General features: G+C 45.1%; 1 protein-coding gene, 1 long non-coding RNA gene and 1 other non-coding gene across 7 annotated transcripts in view; 2 read left to right on the plus strand and 1 right to left on the minus strand.

Moving 5' to 3' along the window:
* The window catches only part of PDPN (podoplanin), a 27,353-nt gene extending 18,092 nt beyond the window's left edge, over positions 1-9,261 (minus strand). Inside the window, exon 1 of one of the 2 annotated variants that reach the window (XM_045518509.2) lies at positions 8,947-9,261. In XM_045518509.2, coding sequence (XP_045374465.1) covers positions 8,947-9,010 — 64 coding nt within the window. In that variant the 5' untranslated portion in view covers positions 9,011-9,261. The remainder of the gene's footprint in view (positions 1-8,946) is intronic. The other variant, XM_010957510.3, reaches the window with a different exon arrangement.
* LOC123617550 (uncharacterized) lies at positions 9,153-23,162 on the plus strand. 4 transcript variants are annotated; one of them, XR_012511443.1, is made up of 4 exons: positions 9,467-10,048; positions 10,137-12,272; positions 14,755-15,128; positions 16,035-23,162. It is a non-coding gene; the product is annotated as an uncharacterized LOC123617550 (long non-coding RNA). The 4 variants fall into 4 exon arrangements; XR_012511445.1 differs by lacking the exon at positions 9,467-10,048 and adding an exon at positions 9,153-9,289 and having other exon boundaries at positions 14,755-23,162; XR_012511442.1 differs by having other exon boundaries at positions 14,755-23,162.
* TRNAA-CGC (transfer RNA alanine (anticodon CGC)) lies at positions 18,378-18,452 on the plus strand. Its single transcript has one exon. It is a non-coding gene; the product is annotated as a tRNA-Ala (tRNA).
* Positions 23,163-24,747: the final 1,585 nt, after the last annotated feature.

Raw genomic sequence — 24,747 nt, forward strand, 5'->3', positions numbered from 1 at the left:
AAAGAGGAAATGAGCTCAGTTTTGTAGACTGGAATCAGTCTCTGTAATAACTTTTCTGGACCCTAGCTAGGGCCGGAGTCCTGCACGAAAGGCTGCCTCCTAGGGAGGACTGCTCCGTAAGTAAATAACCAAATGAGTAAAGCCGGCTTTAGAAGGGCTGGCCTGGAACACAGCATCTTAACGGGGTGTTGCGGTGTTCGGGAAACACTCACCATCTGCTCGGAAACGGAGCTCCTGATTCACGCAGGCCCTGATTTTGCAAGAGTGAAAAGAGAAGCCCCTTTGCTGACCTCATCATCTACCCATGCAGCTCGCAGGCAGCCCAGCTGTGAGCCCAGGAGGATGAGACCCAGCAGGAATGCCCAGAATGCGGCTGTGTTTCCACACACTGCCCTTGGCCTTGAGAGTAAGCTTGGATTAGGGGTTTGAAGTGTCCTTCAGTAAATTTTCTTTACATAATGTTCTGAGCTGAGGGATCTCCTCTGATCCTCCTTGCCATCTTTTTCCTCTTGTTCCAATGAATGGTGAAATCAGGCAGAACACTGTCTCTGGGGCTTATTTCTTTTATTTATTTATTTTTTTGGTGGGGGTTGGGGAGGCAGGTTGGTAGGTTTGTTGATTTACTTATTTTTCTTAATGGAGGTGCTGGGGATTGAACCCAGGACCTCGTGCATGCTAAGCAGGCGCTCTACCACTGAGCTAGACCTTCCTGGCTTCCAGGGCTTATTTCTGATGCCACTTTAGTTATCTCCCGAGGAACCCAACAGAGACGTCAGATTGAACGTCTTGCTGTTACCTTAAACTCACGGTGTCTGTAACAGAGTGTGTTAATTCCCACTCCTTCTCATCAAATTGGTTCCTCTTTTCTCATCCCTTCAATTTGACTTCTATCACCTGCTTTCTTGTCATTCCTGCCAAAAGGCTTGGGTCACTGAGTCTCTTCCCTCTTCCTCCTGCCAAATGTTGACTATGTACCAACTATTGTTCTTTTCAGTGCTCATTAAGACACAGTCCTAATTTCTTCTCTAAGGAGCAAAGGATACACACAAAGAATTAAAATACGGCAATAAGAATAGCCAAAGTGGAAGTGAGAGGCTATAGCTCAGTGGTAGAGCGCATGCTTAGCATGCACAAGGTCCTGGGTTCAATCCCCAGCACTGCTGTTAAAAATTGATAAATAAATAAACCTAACTACCTTCTTTCCTCCAAGAAAAAAAAAAAAAAAAAAGAATAGCCAAAGCAATCTTGAAAAAGAACACAGAGGAGGATTCACACTTCCCAATTTCAAAACTTACTACAAAGCTACAGTAATCAAGACCGTGTGGTACTGGCATAAGGACAGACGTGTAGATCAGTGGACTAGAATTGAGAGTCCAGAAAGAAGCCTACACATAATAAGCAACTGATTTTGACAAAGATGCCAAGATAATTCAGTGGGAAAAAATCATCTTTTCAACAAAATGGTGCTGAGACAACTGGATATCCGCACACAAAAGGATGGAATTACCTCTATTTCATACCATATATAAAAATTCATTTCAAATGAATCAAAGACCTAGATAGAAGAGCTAAAACCATGTAAGAGTTGGAAGAAAACATCAGAGTAAATCTTTGTGACCTTGGATTAGGCAAAGGCTTCCTAGACATGGCACCAGGGGTACAGGCAACAAAAGAAAAAATAGGAAGAAAAATAAAAAAGAAAAAAGATAAACTGGACCTCATCAAAGTTTACAAAATCTGTGCTTCAGTGGACAGGATCAAGAGATTGAGAAGTCAACCCACAGAATGGGAGGAACATCTGCAATTCATATGTCTCATAAAGGTCTCATACCCAGAATACAAAAAAGACTGCATCAAAAAAGAGACAACCCAATTAAAAAAAGAAAAGACAACCCAATTAAAAAAAGAAAAGACAACCCATTTTAAAATGAGAAAAATATATGAATAGACATTTCTCCAAAGAAGATACATACATGGCCTAAAAGCACACGTAAAGATGTGCAACATCGTTAGGGGAATGCAAACCAAAACTATAATGAGATACACCACTTCGAACCCATTAGGATGATTACTATTTAAAAACAAAAAACCCAACCAAACGGAAAATAACAAGTGTTGGCAAGGACGTAGAGAAATTCTTGGAACCCTTGGTGTAGCCACTTTGGAAAACAGTTCGGTAGTTCCTCAAAAAGTTAAACATAGAGTTACCACACAACCCAACAATTCTACTCCTAGGTACATACTTGGGGGAAATGAAAGCGTATGTCCACATGAAGACTTGTACATGGATATTTATAGAACCATTACTGTAACAGCCCCAGAGCGGAAACAACTCAAATGTCCATCAACAGGTGAACGGATGAACAGAATGTGGTATAGCCTTAACATGGAATATTATTCAGCCATAAAAAGGGATGGAATTCGGACTCATGCTACAGCATGGATGAACCGAAAACATCATGCAGTGAAAGAAGCCAGACACACAAGACCACATACTGTACGATTACATTTATATGAGATACCTAAAAGGTAAACCTGTAAAGACAGAAAGCAGATTAATGGTTGCTAGGAGGGTGGGGGAGGGGGAAATGGGAGCAACTACTAGTGATTTGGGGCTTTAGAGGAGGGGATGACAAAAATGTTCTGAAATTGACAGTGTTGGGGGAGGGGATAGCTCACGTGGTAGAGCGCATGCTTAGCATGCACGAGGTCCTGGGTTCCATCCCCAGTACCTCCTCCAAACATACATACATAAATAAACAAACAAACAAACAAATAAATAAAATTGACAGTGGTGATGGTTGTACAACTCTGAATATACTAAAAACCACTGGATTGTTTTAAAGGGTTAATTTTATGATATGAGAATTACATATCAGTAAAAAATTTAATACAGTGATGAGTGTTGTAAGAGGTGAATAATAGGAAATCAGGAAGTGAGGAAAGAATAATGAGGAATCTGGAAATACTGAGCTGCAAGTCTTACTGGCTCTTCTTCCCAAAAATCTGATCTCACTCAGCCCTTTGTTGTCACCACACTTAGTCCCTTTACCTCCTGACTCTCCCTCTCCCCCGAGACTGGTCCCGTAAACTAGACTCAGTCCCATATGGTGCCCTTGTCATCAAGTTTTCTCCTGACAACCACTGTTCATCCCACCCCGCTTCCATTTGCCTACTGCCTACAGAAGAAGGTCTACCTCTCGCATGGACAAGGACTCATCCTTCCCCCAATTTCCTGCCACTTCCCAACTCAACGCCCCCGGCTCCAGCCAGCCCTCATGGCTTTTCCTAGCCCTGGGTGCCCACCCCTCTTCCCACACAAACTCCAGAGTGCTCGTGTTTCTGTGCCTTTGCTGAAGCAGTCTCTTCCACCTGTATTGCCCTTCCCTGCCACCTTGTCCAACCAACCCTGCCATTTTTCACAGCCAAGATCAAGTCCCATCTTCCCCACCAGACTTCTTCCAGCTCCCGAAGGCCACAAGAACCTCACCTCCAAACCAGCAGCAGACGATGGTGTGTGCAACCCTGATCTGCCATTTCACGCTGCCTTGTTTGTCCTTGTGTGTGTGCACCACGCACACACCTGCCTTCCCTCTGTGTGTGAGCTGCTGCGGTCCCCTGTATGATGCCTTTCTCACTCTTAAAGCTCTTAACGTGTGTGCTCTATAAACACTCAAGGGGGCAGGGATCATGTCCTTTAAGTCGATACCCCGACCCCAGTCCAGCTCTTCAATCTGAATTGTGTGTCTAACAGATAACAAGTGGTGTTGCTGCTGTAAAAGTTACTTGAAGAAGTCAACCAGCTGACTTTGCTGGGTGTCCCTTGGTGGCCTCAACCCTGAGCATAGCTGGCTGTTGTGCTGAATATTTAGGGGGCATAGGCTCTGGGGTTGGGCTGCCTGGATTCAAGTCTCACCGTTGCTATTTACTAGCTGTGTGTGTGTAAGTTACTGAACCTCTCCGAGCCTCTTTGCCCAACTATAAAAGACACATAGCTCCTACCTGTAGGTCTGTCATGTGGATGGAGTAAAACGGGGCTTGGAAAGTGCTTGACACTAGGTGCTCAGGAACGTCACCTGCTATTACATAGTTGCTGCTATTAACACCTCCCAGCCAGAATCTAGCTCCCTTCGTTTTGTAGATTCAGAAATGTCACCTTATTATAGGATGACCTCAGATGAAACTTTCACACTAGCCAAACTCCCAAGAGGCCAGGAAATCAAACAGCTTATTTAGAAAGGGAAAGAGCGTTCCAATGCTTTCTACGCATATTTGCTATTCGAGGCATGCCCTTCTCAAGAGTGAAATACCTGAGAAGATGTCTGGTGGGCACAGAATCAAGGCCAGGGGCAGGGCAGTTGGGTGGAACACATTTCCCGACTGTGACAGAACAGGGATCCCTGATTCATCATAGGAACATCTTGCCTGACATCAGAAGCCCTACAGCCACCAGATAAGACATCCGGCATACTAGCCGTTAGCAAGGATAACGTTCACCTTGTCTGACTCACAAAGAAGTTACTTAGTAAATATTTGTTAGGTCAATGCATTCCTTGGGCAAGGCAGCTTCAACATCGTAATCTACTCCTTCCATCGAGATTCTAGGCAAACAGACTCCCCTCTCCTTTGGGCAGGATACCACTCACTGGATTGCAGCCTTGCTTTTTGTTGTGTTTTACCCACCCAGATGGAGACATGGTGATGAATTACCAGAAGTACTCTGCTCTCATTAGCAACATGCTTAAGCATCTTCCAGCCACCCTTCCCTGCTTCCCATCTGTATGTCTATGTAACCGCCATTCCCCTGCCTGCTACAAATGTAACAATGGCAATTTTTTTACCCCACTGTGGCTCAGTGATAATCTCTCTATTGCCTGGAGCCCTGGCAGCACTGACCCTCTGGACAGAGGTCGAGAGCACATCTTCCTCCGGAAAGGTGATTATCCTATTGGTAGGTTTGTTGTTTTTTGGTTTGTGGGTTTTTGTTTTGTTTTTTTTTTTTAATTCCCTTGGCATAACATTTAGCTTTGCCCTGACAATTTCAGTTTGCAGCTCCTCAGACAACTAGGTGAATGGGGTGGCTGGGTCTGCAAGTTTCCTTCCGAGCTTAGCGTGATTCCCCTCAAAGGATAAACTCATCTCCTCTGAGCAATTCCCAAGGAAAAGGCACTCGGCCAGGTGAAAAGTTGGGAGAGCCCATCCATCCCTACCTGTGGAAGCTCAAGGGGTGCTGGCCGTGGGCTGGCCGGCCGGAAGCAGGCTGCTTGGTGGGCGCTGGGGTGAGACAGGCGGGAAGGAAACAGTCCCCTTGTTTTCCTGCCTTGGATGAAGTTCGCAAAATTCCAGTTGTTCCATAACCTGCCTCTAACTCATAGCCCCCGGATAAAATGCCTCATCACTTTCCTTTCCCAAAATGTTTAAGAAATCAGTCGGGAAAGGATTCAGAACCCCAGGCAAAAGGGGCTATTAATGGTCTGCCCACCCCTGCGGGAATCCTAAGGCTTATCTCAGTAACCCACCCCCTTTGCCCCTAATCATTTGATTCCCTTCCAACAAAGCACTCTCATTGGAGATTTCCTTGGCATATGCAAAGAATGACAAGATTCCTTGGAGAGCCTTGCAGGGTCTGACGTAGCTTCTTCAAGTGAGTTTCACAAGGCACTGCCAGGTATCCGAGCCTCTGCTCTCTCTCCACCCTCCCCCGTAATATTTCTACAAGTGGTAATCTGGCATGTCTGTTCTTGGAAGCCAGAAATATGACAAATATTCAGATAAGCCACTGGAATTTAAAGCACACGTTTGTTGTTTTGCTGGTGAGGACTGCAGGGCGTGCTTTAGGTTAGGTTAGGTGTGCCTCCCTCAAAAGTGCATATAGTTCAAATCTGCATCTTGCACAGTACCCCGCACTTCAGGAAATGCTGAATTACTATCTGGGGACTGAATTAACGAATCCTATTTTAATGGACTGTGACATCTTCATTCTTGAAGGAATATTATGATATGTATTAAATGTAAAGAACTTTTGATACCTTTCAAAAAATTTGTTTTCATGTTTAAGGAGTTTAAAGTGGAGGTTAACCTTTAATTTCAAGTTCAACCTTCTTTCTTCTTTCCTGTGTAGCGCAGCAAAAAAAAAAAAAAAGTTTGAGGTTTGGAGTTAGGCCCGTTTTTTGAATGCCGGTTCTAGCATATTCTGAAAATAATAATGTATAATTTAAGGAGCTGTAATGATAAAATGAGGGAACTGTGACATTCCTACCACGTGGTGGGGGATGGGAATGGAGGGAGATGGTGTCCCTTGTACTTGGCCACACCATCCACTGTCACACCAAGGTTTGGGGTCTTTGTAATTCTCAGTATAGTTACTCACCAGCCACTCATTTCAGAGGCCAGAGAAAGAGAAGGGGCCTCCTACCTCTGCTCAGCCTGATTCCTCCCTATTCATCAGGTCCCAGCTTAGCCTTCTCATGCTTGGATACTTCTTTTTAAAAATGTGCTTTTCTACAGGGAACTATATTCAATATCTTATAATAGCCTTTAATGAAAAAGAATATGAAAATGAATATACATATGTATATGCATGACTGGGACATTGTGCTGTACACCAGAAACTAACATATTGTAACTGACTGTACTTCGATAAAAATTTTTTTTAATTTGCTTTTCTATATTAAATGCTACTTTAGATCTCATACGCCAGTGTAATTGATAGCCTCCCTCACGTAGGCTCTAACAGACCTGAGATGCCTTAAAGTGCAACAAAAACTCTTAGCAACTCACAAAGATTTCAGAGCCTCTGAAACTGGCAAGCGTTTTGGGGAAATTACAGGGAAATTTGTTCCCTGTATGATTAATCCTGGGTGGATTGGTCCCGGAAAAGCTCATGTGGGCTTCTAGCACATAGCAGCCTGCAGCGTTTAGCAGAAATAAACCATCTAACGGAGAGGCCCTGAAGTCTGTGTTTTGGATGCAAGTTCAGAGTGACGGTGGGGCCTGACAATGGAGGAAAATGCCAGATGTGCGGACAACAGAGCTCCTTTGAATCCACTGACATCTCCAGAGACAACACGTGGGACCAGATTATACAACTGAACCAGATTACAGCACTAGATGAGGGAAACCCAGAGGGGAGGAGGATCCTTTGAGAAGGATAATAAAATTCATCACCATAATTACCCCCAGCCCTGCTCCCCAACCAGAGCCAACAATGGCTCAGCTCAATGAAGTTATTCATCCATATTCAAGTTGCCTCCCTCATTATCCTCAGACAAAAACCCTCCTGGGCCTCAGCTCCTTGCCAGCAGCCCAGCAACTCTGCATCCACACGCAGTCCCACAGCCCCGGGGAGGGGGTGGGGATCCTTCTGTCTTTAGTAATCTAGTTTCTATTACCAGTGGTGGCTGTTTTCTCAGACAAGGTTTACCACTACTCTTTGGGAGTACCTTTGATATTCAGGACTGGCTGAAAGATAATTACAGTTAACCTGTCCCTGGGGAGAAAACGGAGGATGCTGCCCACTGGCCCTCTTTCCTGAGCAGAGCTGGGATGCTCAGTTTGGGGGCCTCCCACACCTTGCCCTGGTGAGCACAAAATAGTGTCATTTATACACTGTCTCCCCAAAAAGGAAATGTAACTGAAACGCAGAGCCGTGTATATCTCCCTGGAAAGAGAAGTTCCAAAGATAGATCAGCCACGAATAGCCCAAGGCCCTGCAAAGAGCGCTGCTCGGTCTCTCCGAAGCAGACGGCCTGGCACAGAGTAAGACACCCTGTATCACTTCTCTACGGCTGGGTATTTTTGTCTTTGTGTAGAATTATAGACGCCTCGGTCAGGTCCACTTCTCCCTCAAACCCCTCCCTCCAAGCAGGATTCCTCTGGCACCAGGCCTACTTGGATCCTCAATTTGGAAAATGTAAGAGCTTTCCTTCCTCAACCTCCAACTCCAAAGATAACGAGTTAGCTCACAATGCCTTCAGCCAATACTTAGTGAGCAACTACTATGCACTGGATATTGTCGGGGCCCTGGGGATCAAGGCCAAGACATAGCTGTGTCCACGGGAGCTTATAGATACAAATAAAAACCCAAGAAAGATAAAGCATTGACCAGTATGCATGGATGCCACCAACACAGCACACTGGGCAGAAAGAGGCAAGGGCAGGGGGTCTAAGTAAGAAGAGGGAAGGGGAGATGGCCCCACCATCAGATGTAGTGCAGCGAAGGTCTAAGGAGTCAACTTGTTGACCTTGTTGGACACATGGCCCCAAAGGAACTTAAACTTCAAAGTTCACAACGGTCCTCCATTCCCTCATGCACTCAGGACCCTCCATTTCAGTCCCCTCCACACACACTTTACAGAGGACAACGGAGGAGTCCTCTCCCAGGGGTTTGTGCCATTGATGGGGTTCTGACTGTGTCCAGTGTTCAGGGGCACTGGGTGTAAGACCTGGCAGCCCCCAGAGGGAGACCATCGCTGCCCGGGGGGAACCTCACCCCCACCCCAGGGACCCAGAATGCCCCTCCAGATTCCATGGGTCCAGTTTCTTCTGAGGCCACGGGTGTTTCTCCGAGACACAGCCCTGCAGGAAAGCCTGGTCGGTCCCACCAGTGGCAGGCTCCTGGTGGCTATCCTTGCATTCTATCTCTTACGAGCCAGTCAGGGGTGGCAGGAGGTGGGCTGCCTCTGTGGGAGGCTCCCTCTGCTCCCCACCTGCTGCCTGTGGTTCGGGGTCTCCCCCGGCACCCCGCTCAGATCTTCCTCTGGGACCTGGCACCAGCTAAGTCCGCTGTCTCCTTCTTCTGGGTCCTCCAGGCTCCTGCGCACACACACTCCCGGCTCCCCTCTGCTCTCCTGGGCAACCTCACATACCAGGCCCAGGCATTCCCGCAAGTCCCGGCTCGCTCGTCCGCACCAGCAGCTGCAGGGAGCCCCGCCTGCTGGGTCTTACCTCCTGCCAGGACCCAGAGCGATGCGCTTCCCAAAACGCAGAACAGAAGTGGCACTTTCCACATTTTCTTAGTTGACTTGTTCTTTGGGGCCGGGGCGGCAAGCAGTTAGTTTCTGTGCTGGGGGAAAGGTTGTTTAAAATCTCCCCGCAGCCACAGGCCCTCGTCTGGAGGAGCGCGAGAGTGAGGGACTGGAAGGCGGGGAGCAGAAGCCTCAGCGCGGGAGGGGTCCCCAAGCTTCCTTCGCCCGCAGCCGCCGCCGCCGGAGGAGCAAACTTTGCAGTTGGCAACTGTCGGATCGGAGTCAGCATTTATCTCCCCCGACGAGGGCGGAGAGAGCCGGCGGTAAGGTGGTCTCAGTCCCGGACTCCCTAGGACCGCCCTCTGCCTCTGTTTGGCCGGCGCCAAAACGATGACCTCAGGCCAGGTTTAAAGTTACAGGGCCGCGGCCGCGGGGGCTGCCGCGACGCGCGGGGGCGCCGAGCCCGGGCAAAGCTGGCCTTTATTCTGTTCCCCGGCCGGAGGAAAAGGGGCGCAAGCGATAAGTGATTTTTTGGGGGGAGGGGGTAATTTTTAAGCTTGATTATTCCGTTTTTAAAGAGTAAGACACAAGCTTAGGTTTTTCTTCTTATGAGAAGTGAACTGTTCTTTGTGTGGCGAGTAATTTTAGAACCAAGCACGGGATTGTTCTTGTAAATATTGAATTTGATGGCCGTCCTCATCTGGGTGGGCCAGGGGCGGCTCGCGTTGGTAAATTGCGCCCTTGTCCAAAGGCCGCGAGCGGACGTCCCCCACTCCCACCCCCGGGGGGTTGCCCCCAGAGAATTGGCTAGGAGCTTGGCAGATTCAGTGGCTTCGGCAGTTTCGGGAAATAAGGGTTGAGCGCGAGATCCGCCTCTCCCTACTTTGGATACTGCGCTGTGATCCCGGGGGGCCCAGGACGGACGCGCGCAATCCGCGCGGCGCCACAGCCCGAGGACCTCAAAGGACCCAGCTGTTCACCAACCTGTGTGCACTTGCATCTAGGACTCGTCCCCTTTAATCCTGGACCTTGGCCCCCAAGTCCTCACTTCACCGGTTTAAGCAATCTCGCCCTGATCTCAGGTACAGGATGTTAACAACAGGAGGAGAGTTTATATTTTTTAATTTTACTTCCTTTTGAACTATTAGAATTATTTTTTTTTCTTTTAAGGGGAGGAGTTGGAGAGGTGGTCCACTCCCAGATGCCACAAATTCCACTCGTCGAAAAGAACCAGAAGACGAATGCTCCAAAGCTCCATCCTGGGGTGAAAATTGGTTGTTTTCAGATCCTTTTTCTAAACTCCCAATTCCAAATTTACTTTGTCATCAGAATCACATGGGGAGATTGTTCAAAAAGCTCAGATTCCTGAGTTCCACCTCCTGCTTCTGAATCAGAACTTTGGGAATTCATATTTTAGGCCGGTGTCCACGGGGATATTTAGTAAACCCAGCCCCCTGGCAGCCCTTCTCAAACAGCAGTGAACCTTTGAATCCCTGAGAGGGTCGTTAAAATGTAGTGAGTGCAGCTTCATAGGGAGAGTCTGCATTTCTAAAGCTCTCCCAGGTGAAGTCTTGTCCTGGGGCTAAAGGCTAGGAGCTGAGCCCTGAAATAAGAGGAGGAGCAGACCCCGGGGAGTCAAGCGTTGGAAACTTAAGAAGAAGACTCGAGATGGGATACTCTGAACCCGCTTCCCCATCCTGCAAATGCATTTTATTGGTATTACTGCATTACCGGTAATGTTTTCGTTGAGAGACTGAAGGGCGCATGTGTTGTCTGTCCTGCTGATGGAGAATAGATGCAAATCCACTCCAAAGTCAAAAGGAAAGAAAGAAAGAGAGAGAGAGAGAGAGAGGAAGGAAGGAAGGAAGGAAGGAAGGAAGGAAGGAAGGAAGGAAGGAAGGAAGGAAGGAAGGAAGGAAGAAAAAGAAAGAAAGAAAGAAAGAAAGAAAGAAAGAAAGAAAGAAAGAAAGAAAGAAAGAAAGAAAGGGAGAAAAAGAAAAAGCTAGACAGCCTTCACTTGGAAGTGGAGATGAAATGAAGCCTCGGTGGGAGAATGGGTTAACTGCAGCTCATTTAGAGGCTGCCTGGGGCTGCATTATGACTGAAGGGGAATCTCCCCCACCCCTAGCCCCACAGGGATGTGTTTGGAATCTACAAGGTTGGTCTTTTAGAGGATGGAGGAGGGGGAGTTCAGAGGGAGTTGGATCCTGTTGGAGGCCATCCTGGGGATGGGGAGAGGGGCTAGGGTGGGGAGTCTATAGACAGGGCCAAGTGCTGTTGGTCTGAGTAACTGGGAGTGTCTGGGCCTAGTGGGGAACTTCCCTCAACAACTCCAGCAGCAGAGAGAGAGGGGTTGCTGGCCCGGGGCACGGGGTTGGAGCCACGTGCACCTGGATGACTCACGGTTAGACTAAAGAAGCTGCAATGAGACAAGTCTGAGACCAGCCCAGATAAGGGAAGAAGGAAACAAGTAGTGTATGTGCCAGAAGATTCCTACATTCTTGTGAAACAGCTTGAGTGCTGAATGCAGTGACTGGTTAAGATAACAGTGACCTTTACCCAGGACCTCCAGCACTGTCTCATTTAATCCTCAAGACACCCTCTGGGTTAAGAATATTGATAATACCCATTTTACATCTAAAGAAATCGGTTTTTCGAAGCAGCGTGGTTTCCAAAGCAAGTATGCCTCAGATTCGCCCAGTTAAGATGAAGACGCTGAGAGGTGGGCCCTGCCCCAGAGTTGCTGACTCATAGTTTGGGGAGGGGGGTTGTTGAGAATTTGCATTTATAACAAATTCTCAGGTGCTGCTGCTGCTGCTGCTGGTGGTCCTGGGGCTCCACTTTGAGATCCACTGGTTTAGAGACTCCGGGTCGTCCAGAACGAGAGGTGGAGCCACCATCCCTCTGTTGCAGGATGTGAGCCTGTTGGATAGTGCTGTGTCTTGCTTAAGGATCTGGAAGGAGAGGTATGCAAGTTGCTTTTAAGGAGTAGGAGCCTCTCCCCAACCCGAGCTGGGGGAGCCGGGGAACTGAGCTACCGCAGGAGAAGGGGCAGAGCCAGAGCACTCAGCCTAGGACTCTCCACCCTGAGGGATGCTGCAGCTGGGATCCCGCATGTGCCGTGCATTCTCCGAGGCCTCTGTAGAGTCCGAGAGCGGTGGGCAGAGCTTCCCCAGCTGCCCGGGAAGACTTCTCAGCATCTTCTCTTGCTTCCAAACACACACTGCTCCGGAGCCGAGATACCACTGGATGGAATCTCCGATAGTAAAGGCATCTCGGTGACTCAGGGATAAATCCTGCAGTGAGGTGAGTGAGCTGGGCCCCAAATGTACTTAACAGAAATGGGATGAGGCTGAGGGTAGGGGTGGCAGGTGGGGAGTTGTGCTGGGACGGAAGGAACCCACATCAGCTTGCTTTGTTGGAAAGAGCCTCAGTGTTTAGGAATCACAGTTCAGCTCCATGGTGGCCTCGGCCAACATGAGCCTCAGTTTCTGCTTCTATAAAATGGGTGTGTTATTCCCACTTTGGGGGCTTCTATGCACAGCAAGGATGTGTGTGTAACTGATGTGATGGTCGTTTCTGCCAGGCCCTGCCCGGTTCTCAGCCTCTTCAGTCCTCCAGTGCCCACCTCTGCCCACCTGAACCCTCAGCCAGCCCCAGCCTCCAGGGCAGAGGTTCTTGACGTGAACCCAATAGAACTGGCTCCTTTATGCCTAAGGAAACCCAGCTGAGAAGGGACTTGGCATCAGTTCATCCCCTGCTGGTCCAACCCTCCCCTTGGGCCTGGTTCTGAGAGCCCCCTGGATCCCTGTCTGGCTGCCTGGGCCCAAGGCCCCCCTGGGAAACTGGACTATCTCCAGTTCCACCCAGGAGCTAGTGTTCTGCATCAGGACCCCAGCTGGAGGCTGGCTCCTGCCATTCCACTCATAGGAAGCTGGCTTGGATTTCTGACCCATTGGGCTGCCTCTGTTTGCCAGAGGGCCCCATCTTTCTCCAGGTGTCTCCCCAGTTGTCAGTCCCTCCTATTGTCAGAATCAAACTATCACATGCCCTATTCCAGTGGGATGCACACAGTTTTGCTTGCAGACTCCCTAAAAGAATTTCGAAAAACTGGGTGCCAATTATTTTTCATCATAGAATTAAACAAGTATATTTTTAATGGGAGGTGGAACATATTAAACACTTTGTAAAAAGAAATAAGATGAAGACTGACTGTAATTGGGAAATATTTTATGTCACAATTTGATAACACAGCGAATAAGCATGCTGATCATGAAAAAAATGATATGAACATTTTATCTATGAATTTTTAACCATACAGCTTGACATTTTTTGATAGAAGTCCTCGGAAACTTTCCAGTTACACTTCAAAGAGTCAGCATCACTCACAAATTTTTTTTTAGGTTTTGTTTATTTACTACTGTATTATTTAATTATTTTCATTTTGGCAGGTGGGGGTAATTAGGTTTGTTTATTTTTAGAGGAGGTACTGGGGGTTGAACCCAGGACCCCGTGCATGCTAAGCATGCGGTCTACCACTGAGCTATACCCTCCCCTGTCTACTGAAATAAAATCACACAACCTAAAAGTTGAGAGTTATGTTTTATTTGGTGGACATTTCTGAGGACTCAATCCCTTCGAGCCCCTCCCAGATCGCTCTGAGGGGCAGCACCGAAGAGGTAGGGGAGGAGCCAGGATATACAGGAGCTTTACAACAAAGACCAGGTAGTCGGAACATGAAAAGATTAACTGTTAACTGAAGAAAACCAGGCATCTCAAGTTAAAGAATTTAGTGCTTTTCTCTGTATGGGAGGGAGCAAACATTTGGGCTCCTTGAAATCATTCCTTTGACAAGCACCTGGCTATCTAGGGCCAGTGTCCTGTCCTTTCACATTCTGAGTCCCCTCAGGCTGCAGAGGCAGCCTTGTCTCCACTGGGGGGTGGCAGCAGTGGCTGATAACTTGGTGGCTTCAGCATTCTTTGTTTACTGATATGGTTTGCAGTATTTTTCGTTCATACCCCCATCACTTACGAATTTTTTAAATGATGTGCATTTGTTGATTTTTTTTCATGATAAAACTATGCGTTCATTAAAGAAAACAGGAAGATAGAAAAATTACCATACGCCCAGCTATCCTTGTATGTTATCCTTGTATGTTTGTTTGCAACTTTTCCTTTTGACATAATTTCAAATTTACAGAAAAGCTGGAATAGTTCAAGGACTCCCATATACCCTTTACCCAGATTAACAAATTTTGTTTATATTTTGCCCCATTTGCTTCATCGTTATCTGTACATTTATGTACATTTGCGTGTTGGTTTTGTTCTGAATTATTTGAGAGCAGTGGAGACACTGTGCTCTCTAGGCCTACGTGCTTGGAGGTAGATTTCTTTTTTTTCTTTTTTAATCTTTTATTTATTTGTATTGAAGTATAGTTCTTTTTTAAAACTTTTTTTATGGAGTTATAGTCATTTTACAATGTTGTGTCAAATTCCAGTGTAGAGCACAATCTTTCAGTTATACATGAACATACATATATTCATTGTCACTTTTTTTTTTTTTTTTTTTTTTGCTGTGAGCTACCACAAGATCTTGTATATATTTCCCTGTGCTATACAGTAGAATCTTGTTTATCTAGGGGGTAGATTTCTTAAAGACAAAGACGTTCTCTTTTGTAGCCACAGTACGATTAGCAAAATCAAGACATTTAATATTAAAACAGTATTATTGTCTAATCTACAGTCCATGGTCAAATTCTGACAATTGTATCTTTAATGTCCTTTATAGATTTCTTTTCCCCCCAGGATCTAATCCAAGACCTCACGTCGCACTTGGTTGTTTGTCCCCCAAAGATCTTGGAATTCTGCTTCCCCTCCTCTTCACCCTTTTTGAGCTTGATGCCTTTTGAAGACAATAGACAAGTTACTTTGTAGAATGTACTTCAGTTGGGGTTTGTCTGCCCTTTCCTCACGATTAGATCCAGATGTGCATTTTTGGCTGGATGACCACAGAAGGACGTGTTTTCTCAGTGCGTCACCTGAGGAGGCTCCGGATGTCAGTTCCCAAGGTCAGCACGTGAGTGCTAACCGATCCCTTGGTCAAGCCCTTAGGATCCTGAATTCAGAACGTCGTTGTGGGCCAAGCCCCGCACTTAACAGCAGGTATGCAAAACAGGGAATGACTGTGTGCCACATCACAACCCTGGGGCTAAAGAGATTTTTTTCACCCCAGAAAAATACTCCATAATAAAATTCAGGATGGATGAGAAGCTGCCTTTTTTCTGTAAGTGGCAGAAGGGTTATGATGAAGAGGCATTGCATTTTCCCAGCAGTTTTATAGGAAAACTTAGAATCATAGAGGATTTGAGAAACTGATCCACTGCTGACGTGCCCTGGGGGAAATCTGTGTACATCACAGTTTGAAGACCCCCTGCCCTGTCCCCCTGCCTGGCTCGGTCTCCTGCCGGCATTAGGGCCACCTTTCGCCATCCCACTGCAGTTAAAGGGTTGAGCCAATGTCTTTTAAGCTACGGCATCTCTCTGCCCCTTTGAGGATATCGTGAGCTCCCTGCAGCTGGGAGCAGGTTGAGCACACGATATACCTTCAGCCAGCTTGACTATGCAAAGACTGAATGAATGGGGCAGCTTTTAAGATTTCTGAGATGCTGGAAAAGCCCTACAGACATGTCTCCAAATCTTGATACACACCCCTGTCACCCTGCAAACTGGCTGATGGCTGAAGTTCCATAAACAAGATTCAGTCCTTAGCTTAAATCCCTTTTAGAAACTTGATCCCTTTTAGAATGCAAGCATCCGTGGGAAGGATGGCATGTAGCACCATGAGTCTGGCAGAGTTGGCTGTGAATGGCTTTCCCAAGAGCAGGTTTTGCTGCAGTGTCAAGGGGACTAGTTTCTTGGAGATCGCCAAGAAGAAGGTGCACAAAGCAGAAAGCTCTGGGATGCTAAAGACGTGTTTTAGCTGCTTCATCGTTTCGTTTGGTCGAGAAGCAGCCCAGGATTCATGCTGTTGTTCATCCACTGTCATAACTCACTGGTTCACTCATTCAGGAACTGTTTCCGGATGCTAACTGTGCGTCCAGCAAGGACGGCTGTGACGTCTCCTGGGTTTGCCTGGAGCCGGTCCTCCTCTAACAGACACACCACACCATCAACCCCCCGGTCAACGCTCCACTCTTACCCCTCATCTTGGTAGAGGAAGGCTGAATGTTTGTCACCGAGGCGGGGCCCTGTGGCTGTCTTGGGCTGTGGAACGAGGTTCGATGTTCAGTCCTTCCCTGGTCTATTAAAAGCACGGAGCATTGGCTTGAAGCAGTAAGGAAAATATTCAACTCCGTGAATCAACAGGCTTCTGTGCACTGTGTCGTCCTGGGGGAGCCTTGGGCCCCTTTGCTGGACACAGAGTGGGATCCACAGACTCCAGGAGGGTGGAGAGCTCTGACCTGGCCCAGGGTGTGAGCGTCCCCGTCTCCGGAGGAGCTGAAACGCCCCATTTTATATGCTTAGAATCTGATGTTGGCTCCACACTGCACCAAAGAAATGCAAAAAGAGAGCTCACTCAGGCCATTGGTAATTTTTTTTTTCACAACAACAAATTGCTTATTTAATATACTTCCTCCTTCTCCCTGCCCAAAAGGAAAAACTGGCTGAATCCACCAGTGGGTTTGGATTCACGTATGTTCGATGTTTGGGAGAAAAGGCTCACTGATTCTTTTAATGGGTTGGGAACATAGAGTCAGTTTTTTATTTGTTTTGTTTTTTATTTTGTTTTGTTTGTTTGGAGTTGTTGTTTTTCACTCAACACTGAGTTTTTAATGGACGGACAAGCATGGGGGAGAGATGGATTTTTTTTTTTTTAACAACCCAGACGGATACACACAGAAAGCTCCTTTCATTGGCATGTTCAGGGGGCCCCTCAGAGGCTCAGCGCTGCTTGGCAAACAGTCTGAATGAATGCGTCTCAGTGTGGGAGGCTGGGAAGTCGAGTCGGGATGGGGCTGAGGCTGGTGTTTATCTTACTTGAAGGATGGTGGCCTTGAAGACATCAATCCCACTCTTTCTCTCCCTCAGTTTCCCTGGGCGGAAACTGGGCTGGTGAAAATGCTGGTGGCAAGACCTCTGTGAGCCAGTGAGAACACAGACCCCTCGGGCGTGACTGTGGGCGGAAGGCCCGAGCAACTTCATCCTTGATTCCGCCGGCTCCTGCCCACACGCCGGGTGATGCCAGTGCCCCCGCCGCAGACGCCGTGCCATCCCAGCCTGGAAGTCCCTGCCCAGAGCAGACGGAGTCCTTCCCTAGAGATGAGGCCAAGAGGCCCAGAGGACGAGACCCCACCCCGCCGCCCTCCTCTGGGCACAGGTCCCTTTGGAATAGTCTAGCTTGTGTTGATAGTTTGGGATCTCTTCTGTTGAGGTCCCAAATCTGTTTTGATCACTGTTCAGGAATCTAATTCAAAAATTCCAACTTTAGTGTCTGCCAAGAGGTGGGTTTGGCCGTGATGGGAAAACAGGAAAAGGCTTAAAAGTTAATAAAGCTGGAAGCAAACAGCTTTTATGTCAGCACTCCAGTGTCCGCTGTCCCCCCACCCCTGTCCCCAGCTGCCTTCAGGCAGGGCTAGGACTCTCCTTACACTGGAGCCGGATGTTTAAAGGGTTCTGGAGAGAAGTGAGGCACAGGGGAGTATCTGGGAGATGCTACTGGGGGCATTGAACTGGTTTCCTTGGCAAAGCCAGGGAACCCATCACCTTTTTATTACTGGCGCTACCAGCAGGGAGCTACAAAATGCGTTGTTTATTATTTCCTTCAATAACTACATGTGGACCATCCCACTGTGTGCCAGGCAGTGTCCGAAGCTCCAGGGACATGCAGGGAGCAAGGCATCCAGGTGGCTGTCTCTGAGCCTCTTATATGCCGTGGAGGAGACAGAGGACGCAGAAATAAATGAGGTATGCAGAGACTGGGATGCGGGAAAATGGGGTGCAAGAGGATGGTCGTGTCCCAGGTCCAAGGCGAGTCCCTGGGATGTGACCCACCAAGTGAGGGTCCTTGGCTTCACGCAGGAAAGAATTCAAGAGCCAGCCTTGGTAGAGTGAAAGTAGATTTGTTCAGAGCGGTGCACACTCCGTAGGCAGAGTGCAGGCTGTCTCAGGAGGCCAGAGAGGCCATGGGGCACTGGGCGGAGGGCGGTTAGGTTAAAGTAAAAGTAGATCCACAGTCCACGACCATGAGGTGGCTTGTTAGTTTTAATGGGCTCGGTAACTTCCCACACTAACAAGTGGGAGGATTATTCCAACTACTTTGGGGAAGGGGCGGGGACTCCCAGGAATTGGGCCACCGCCCACTTTTTAACCTTTTATGGTCAGCCTTGAAACTGTCATGGCACGGGGTGGCGGGGAGAGGGTATAGCTCAGTGGTAGAGTGCATGCTTCGCACGCATGAGGTCCTGGGTTCAATCCCTAGTACCTCCTCTAAAGAAAACCTAATTACCTCCCCCCTGCAAAACAAACAAAAAACTGTCATGGGAGTGCCACACAGTGTGCTAATATATTACAGTGAAGCTCAAGGTCTACTGGGAGTTGAGTCTTCACTTGCTGTGTCATTCTTTTAACGGTTGTGCCCTGCTCCCTCCCCTCCTGTCTCAGCTGTGCTGAGGGTTATGAAAAAAATAAGTCAGTGGAGCAGAGTAGCATCTTCCAATCAGGGATGCACACCGCTGGAGGCTGCGGTGACCGAGGGGACACACAGGCAGGAAAGGTTACAGAGCATCAATTTTCTGATTCTCAGCGAACTAACATGTGTTCTCCTTGCTGACATGGATCTCCCTCCTCTTTCACAACTGTTTGTCTTTGCTGTAGGAAGACAAACCCTTTAATCGTCCTTAATCCTACAACGGTGCATTGCCTAAGGTATGGAAAAGCCCTCTAGGGACAAATAAGGAGCAATTTGAAGTGCTGATGTCTGTGTTACCTCCTGTGAGCAAAACACCATAAGCCTGCAGAAGAACTTTATTTTTTTTTTCTTGTCATAGGGATATTTCTGTGAAGGGTTCAATGTAGCTTTAGTATTGGGGTATTTTGACCCAACTTGGGTTATTCTGAATTCATATGGCCAGAGTGGTGACAGCTTATGGCTTAAGATGCCAGCTTATGGCTTAATAGCAAGAAGGACCAATGATATCACCAGCCTATTCAGCAAGGACAGAGGCCAATGCCCAAAGGCAAGCAGGATGCCGAAGGACAAAGCCAGAGCCCTCACATCATATTTTATAACCACAGCCACTGTCCCCATGAAACACGAAAACCCCCCCTGTGCCCAGATATCATTTAGAGAGAGAAATCCTGGGAAATTGAGCATTTCCCACAAATTTTGTATTTATTCTTCCTTTGATTTTCTTGAAAAGACTTGCCACATATGTGTGTATCTATAGCTAAACAATGAATAGTTAATTTGCTTGTTTTTGAACTAAAACAGTTTCCTGAAATATGTAGTTTTCTCTAACTTGCTTCCCTTTTTTCATTCAAAATTACATTGTTAAAATTCATCCTATTGTTGCATGGAGCATAGTTCACCCATTTTCACTGCTGCATAGTATTCCATTATGCGGACCTATCAGTTTATTTTCATCTCCTAATGATGGACATTTGGGTTGGGTTTTTAGTGTTTTGCCCTTATGAACAGTGCTGCTATGAACACTTACACACAGGTCTTGTGGTGCCCACTTGTGATAATTTCTCTAAACCAGTTCATCTCAAAGTGTGGTCCCTGCTGACATCACTATCACCTGGGAACTTGCTAGGAATGTGAATTCTTGGGCCCCATTCCAGACCTATTGAATTAAAAACTCTGAGAGTGGGACCCAATACCCTGTGTTTTAAGAAGCTCTCCAGGGAGTTCTGGTATCTATTAAAGTTTGAAAATCACTGGTATAAATGTAAGAGTGAAGTCACTAGATTATAAGGAATGTTCATATGTATGTGCATGTTTAACTGCGGTAGATTAAATGTCTGTGTCTCCCCAAAATTCATATGTTGAAACCTATCTCCCCAATGTGATGGCATTTGGAGGTGGGGCCTTTGGGAGGTGATTAGTTTAGTGTCCTTATACAAGAAAGGACACCAGGCAAGAGTCGTCTCACCAGACACTGAATCTGCCAGCAACTTGATCTTGGACGTCCCAGCCTCCAGAACTATGAGAAATAAACTTCTGTTGTTTAAAAGCCTCCCAATCCATGCTATTTTGTTATAGCAGCCAGCAGGGACTAAGACATTGACTTTGTGAGATAATGCTAAGTTGTTTCCCAATGTGATTCTTCCTTCTAGTTCATACCCTTCCCCCCGACACTGAGCAACAGTTGAATTCCTAATACTATAATTCTGTCATCACTTGTTAATGTCAGTCTTTTCAATAACACTATAGCTAATTTCTATATAATATTTACTACGTGTTAGACACTGTTCTGTATTTTGCGTATACTAATTTTCATGCAATGCTTACAACAACCTTATGGATCAGGTACCACAGTAAAACCCTGCCTAATCCTATAGACTGAGGTCGAAAAAAATCCAATTGTTTAATATATTAGGTGTCATTGTTATCAGGTTGATGGAATGAAAACGGGCTGGGTGGGTGGTGGGAGCCAATTTTCAATAAGATTTTACTGGGTTATTGTCCTGTTTTACACAGAAGAAACTGAGGCAGGAGAAGCTGTTCCCTTCCCATGTCTTGGAGGAGCCAGGACAGCACCCAGCCAGTCTGGTTCTGGAGTCTGGGCTCTTAACTCTTGCACAATGTAGATCTAGAGGGTATAGAATAATGCAGTTCATTAGGGAGCTGTATGCAAATTAGTACCTGATTACTAATGAGGCTGATTATCATTCCATATTTCTAGCCATCAAATACATTTCCTCTTCAGGGAAAGACCTGCTTGTATCCTTTTGCATGTTTTATTATTAGGCTATTTGTCTTTTTCTTATTGATTTGCAGGAATTTAATATGTATATATTCTTTATGTGCTACCAGTCCTTTGTGATTATATGTGTGCAGTTAACTCCGCTCCCTCCAATTCATGGCTTGTTTTTTCTTTATGACATCTTTTGATGAACAGAAATTATTAATTTTGATGTAGCTCAATGTGTAAGTTTTTCTTTGTCTTATGTAAAAAAAAAAAAACAAAAAACCAAAAACGTTCCTAATTCCAAGGCCATAAAAATATTCTAAATTTTTCTGAAGTTCAAAAATTTTACTTTTCACATTTAAGTTGTTAACCCACTTGGAGCTGAATTTGTATAAGGTGTGAGGTAAGGGTTCAACCCCTCCCCAACCCCCACCCCAGATGGGTAACCAGTTGTCTCAGCGTCTGTTGCTTGATCCATCCTTTACTCACATGTATCAAGTTTGCAAATAATTGGGAGTCTGTCCTGTTGCATTGATTATTATGCCTGTAATTGCTCCAATATCACACTCTCTTAATTACTCTTAACTTTGCAGTAAGTCTTGATACGGGATTAGGCAAATTCCTCCACCCTCACCTTCCAGCCAGCCTTTCTTCACCTTAATGCCTTAAAGCACTTAATGTTTGTAAATAATTATTTCTCTCCTAGGCATCTAGGTTGGTACTTACTACTTCCATCCTTGGGGGAAATGAGAAAATAACCACTAAGCTCATTTTCTGTGTTCTAGGGTTCAGTTGAGAAAGGCTCCAGACAATTTTAGGACCCTTCTCTCATATACATTCTGAAATCAGTTTCTCAGATTTATCAAAAAGCTAACAAACGAACCTATTGGGATTCTGATTACCTTGACTCTATCGGTCAATGTGGAGATATTATCTTTTTAATATAACATTCTTTTATGGTTTAAAAAATGTCTTTCAAAAAAGTTTAAAATGTTTTCCTGTCAACTTCTTGCTCACCTTTGTTATACCTTTTCCTAGGTACCTTCTGTTTTGTTGTGTTATAAATAACATCTTTTTAAAAATTAATATTTTCATTTGTTGCTTGTGGATAAAAATACAATAGATTCTTGTATACAGATCTCGTTTTCAATCACTTTGCTAAAATATTTTATTAATTCTAGTAATTAGGTCTGAAAATATTTTTTATTTTCCATTTTTTAATTACATATTTTTTTCTGTTAACATTTCATGCTTTATATTTTGTATCTTACAATTCCAATACCAAAATTTCATATGATTTTAAATCTGTGTCTTGTTAATTCCGCTGATCTCACTCTTTATAGATAATCATGTTATCCAGAAATACAGACACTTTTGTTTTCTAATCCTTAAACTCTTGTGCCTTTTTCCTGTCTTATTGCCCTGGCTAGCACCTTCAGTACTATGTTAAATAGAAACAGGAATGGTGAGCCTCCTTGATTTCTGGGTCTTGATTTCAAAGGAAATGTTTCTAATGTTTCTCCATTTAGAACAATGCTTGCTGTTCATAATTCCCTTTTATTCCTAATCTGCTGTGAGTTTTGATTAATAAATAGGTGTTAACTTTTGTAAAAGATTTTTAGGCATCTATTACTCATGTGATTCTATCCTCTGATTTGTTAAGGTGACGAATTGTGCTTACAAATTTTTCTCATGTTAAACTACCCTTGTATTTTTAGAGTACACTCAACTTGATCTTTCTTATCTTGCTTATAGACTGTTGATTGAATTTGGTAACATTTAGTTTACAGTTTTGCATTGATGTTCCTAAGTGAAATTGGAATAATTTTCCTTTCTAGCATTATTCTTGTCTGGCTTTAATAGCAAAGCTTTTGTTTGTCTCATAGAAGAAATTGGGAAATGTTTCCTTTAATAATCTCTTCTTTGAAAGTGTAGTAGGATTCACTTGTAAACGTCTCTGGGACTGCTGTATCCTCTTTGGGTCAATTTTAACTATTATTTAAAACTTCTATAGCCTTCATAATTATATGATTGTTCAAATTTTCTACTTATCTTTTGGTCAGTTCTGGAAAGTTACATATTCTGTGAATTTGTTTTTATCTACATTTCCCAGTTAATTGGTATAATGTTTATAGCATACTTTCTTAAAATTGAAAAGTAGCTTTTATTGAAGTACGGTCAGTTTGTAATGTGTAAGTTTCTGGTGTACAGCATAATGTTTCAGTCACACATGTACATAGTACATTCCTTTTCATATTCTTTTTCATTATAGATTACTACAAGATACCGAATAAATTTCCCATAGTGTAGTCTTACTATCTTCTTAATTTCAGCTACGTCTGCAGTTTCCTTTCCTGTGCCAGATCTTGGGCAGTCTCTTTTTTCCCTTGATTCATCTTTCTGGAAATCTTCATTTTTAGAGGTATTTTTTAAGAACCAACATTTGGCTTTGTCGGTACTAATGGCCAGGCACAGCTCAAAGTGCTTTATGTATATTAACTAACTTAATTGAATGTATATAACGCTTTCTCATGATAACTTCCTTATCTTTGATACTTTCCACCTCTGGCTCTGTTTTGCATTCTGGACGCTTTCTTCAGATTTATTCCTTAGTTCACCCATTCTCTCTTTAATCTGCTGCTTAACATACCCATTACATTTCAATGATTGTATTTTTCATTTCTAAACATTCTCCTTGGTTCTTTTCCCTGGTCCCTTTTTATAGTTTCTTGTCCTTTGTTCCTTTTTTTAATCACATATTTTTTTTTTCTGTTAACATTTCATACTTTATGTTTTGTATCTTACAAAGCCAATACCAAAATTTCATCTGATTTTAAATCTGTGTCTTGTTAATTCCGCTGATCTCACTCCACGAAGCCTGTTTCCTTGAGCATTTGGTGATTTTTTATTGCGAGCTTATATTGGGTGGAACATAATCTGTAGGGATCTTGAGAGTCTGTATTGATGATGCGTTCTTCCAAGGATGATTGATGTTTGCTTTTTTCAAGAGCTGCTCTTTGCTGAAGCTTGCTGCTTTTTTCAAAAAAATCAAGGCTTATGATAGGAGTCTCAGATTCAGTTCTCCCCTTGCTGCAGAGAGCTCCGGGCCCAGTGTCCTGATTCCAGGGCTGGTACTGGTACCAGCTCCTGCTGTCACATTTGCTGGTTATTCCCATCCTTGTGTCATTTTAGCATTCTCTCCCGTCCCTCCACCACCCTTGGAGATGGTCCCTACTTTCATACAAACCTAGCAATCATACAAGTGTGTTTATTGCAGTCCTCCTAGGGTCTAGTTATAGTGTAGCGGGAGGGGCCTTCAGAGGAACTGACTTGCCAGATTGGTGCAGAAGAATTCAGTTCATTTTTAATCGTTGAGTTATACCAAGGAGAAAGCCTGAATACAGCATTCTTGTGTCTAACACTTCTGTAACATCTGTTAAGAGTCAGAGACTTCAACAAGAGTATTTGGCTAGAACTGAAGACTATTGTTTAGGTTTTATTGTCTTATGGCTACATTCTATGATGGAAGGTGATACTGGATTTCCACTTACTATGGTGATATAGAGTTTCCTTTAAAGAGGAATTAATTTCTATATGAAAAAATGATTCAATTTAAAGAAAATGTTAAATAAACAATAGTACAAACTGTAGCCAAATATTGCAAAAATCACACCAGAATGAGAGGTGGGAAACACTGGACTATTTTCCCAATTCCTCACATCCCATGTCTCCCTCAAAAGCATCCTTCCTCAGCCCAGCCCCAGGCACCACCTCCTTCTGCCAGGCTGTTAAGCTTTGCGGCCAGTGCCCTTCGGCCTCTCTCCTGCTAATCACCCTTTTATTCTCTGTCATGCCCCTAAAATCACCCC

The sequence above is a fragment of the Camelus bactrianus genome, chromosome 13, assembly GCF_048773025.1.
Source record: "Camelus bactrianus isolate YW-2024 breed Bactrian camel chromosome 13, ASM4877302v1, whole genome shotgun sequence".
In the NCBI taxonomy this organism is placed as follows: domain Eukaryota; kingdom Metazoa; phylum Chordata; class Mammalia; order Artiodactyla; family Camelidae; genus Camelus; species Camelus bactrianus.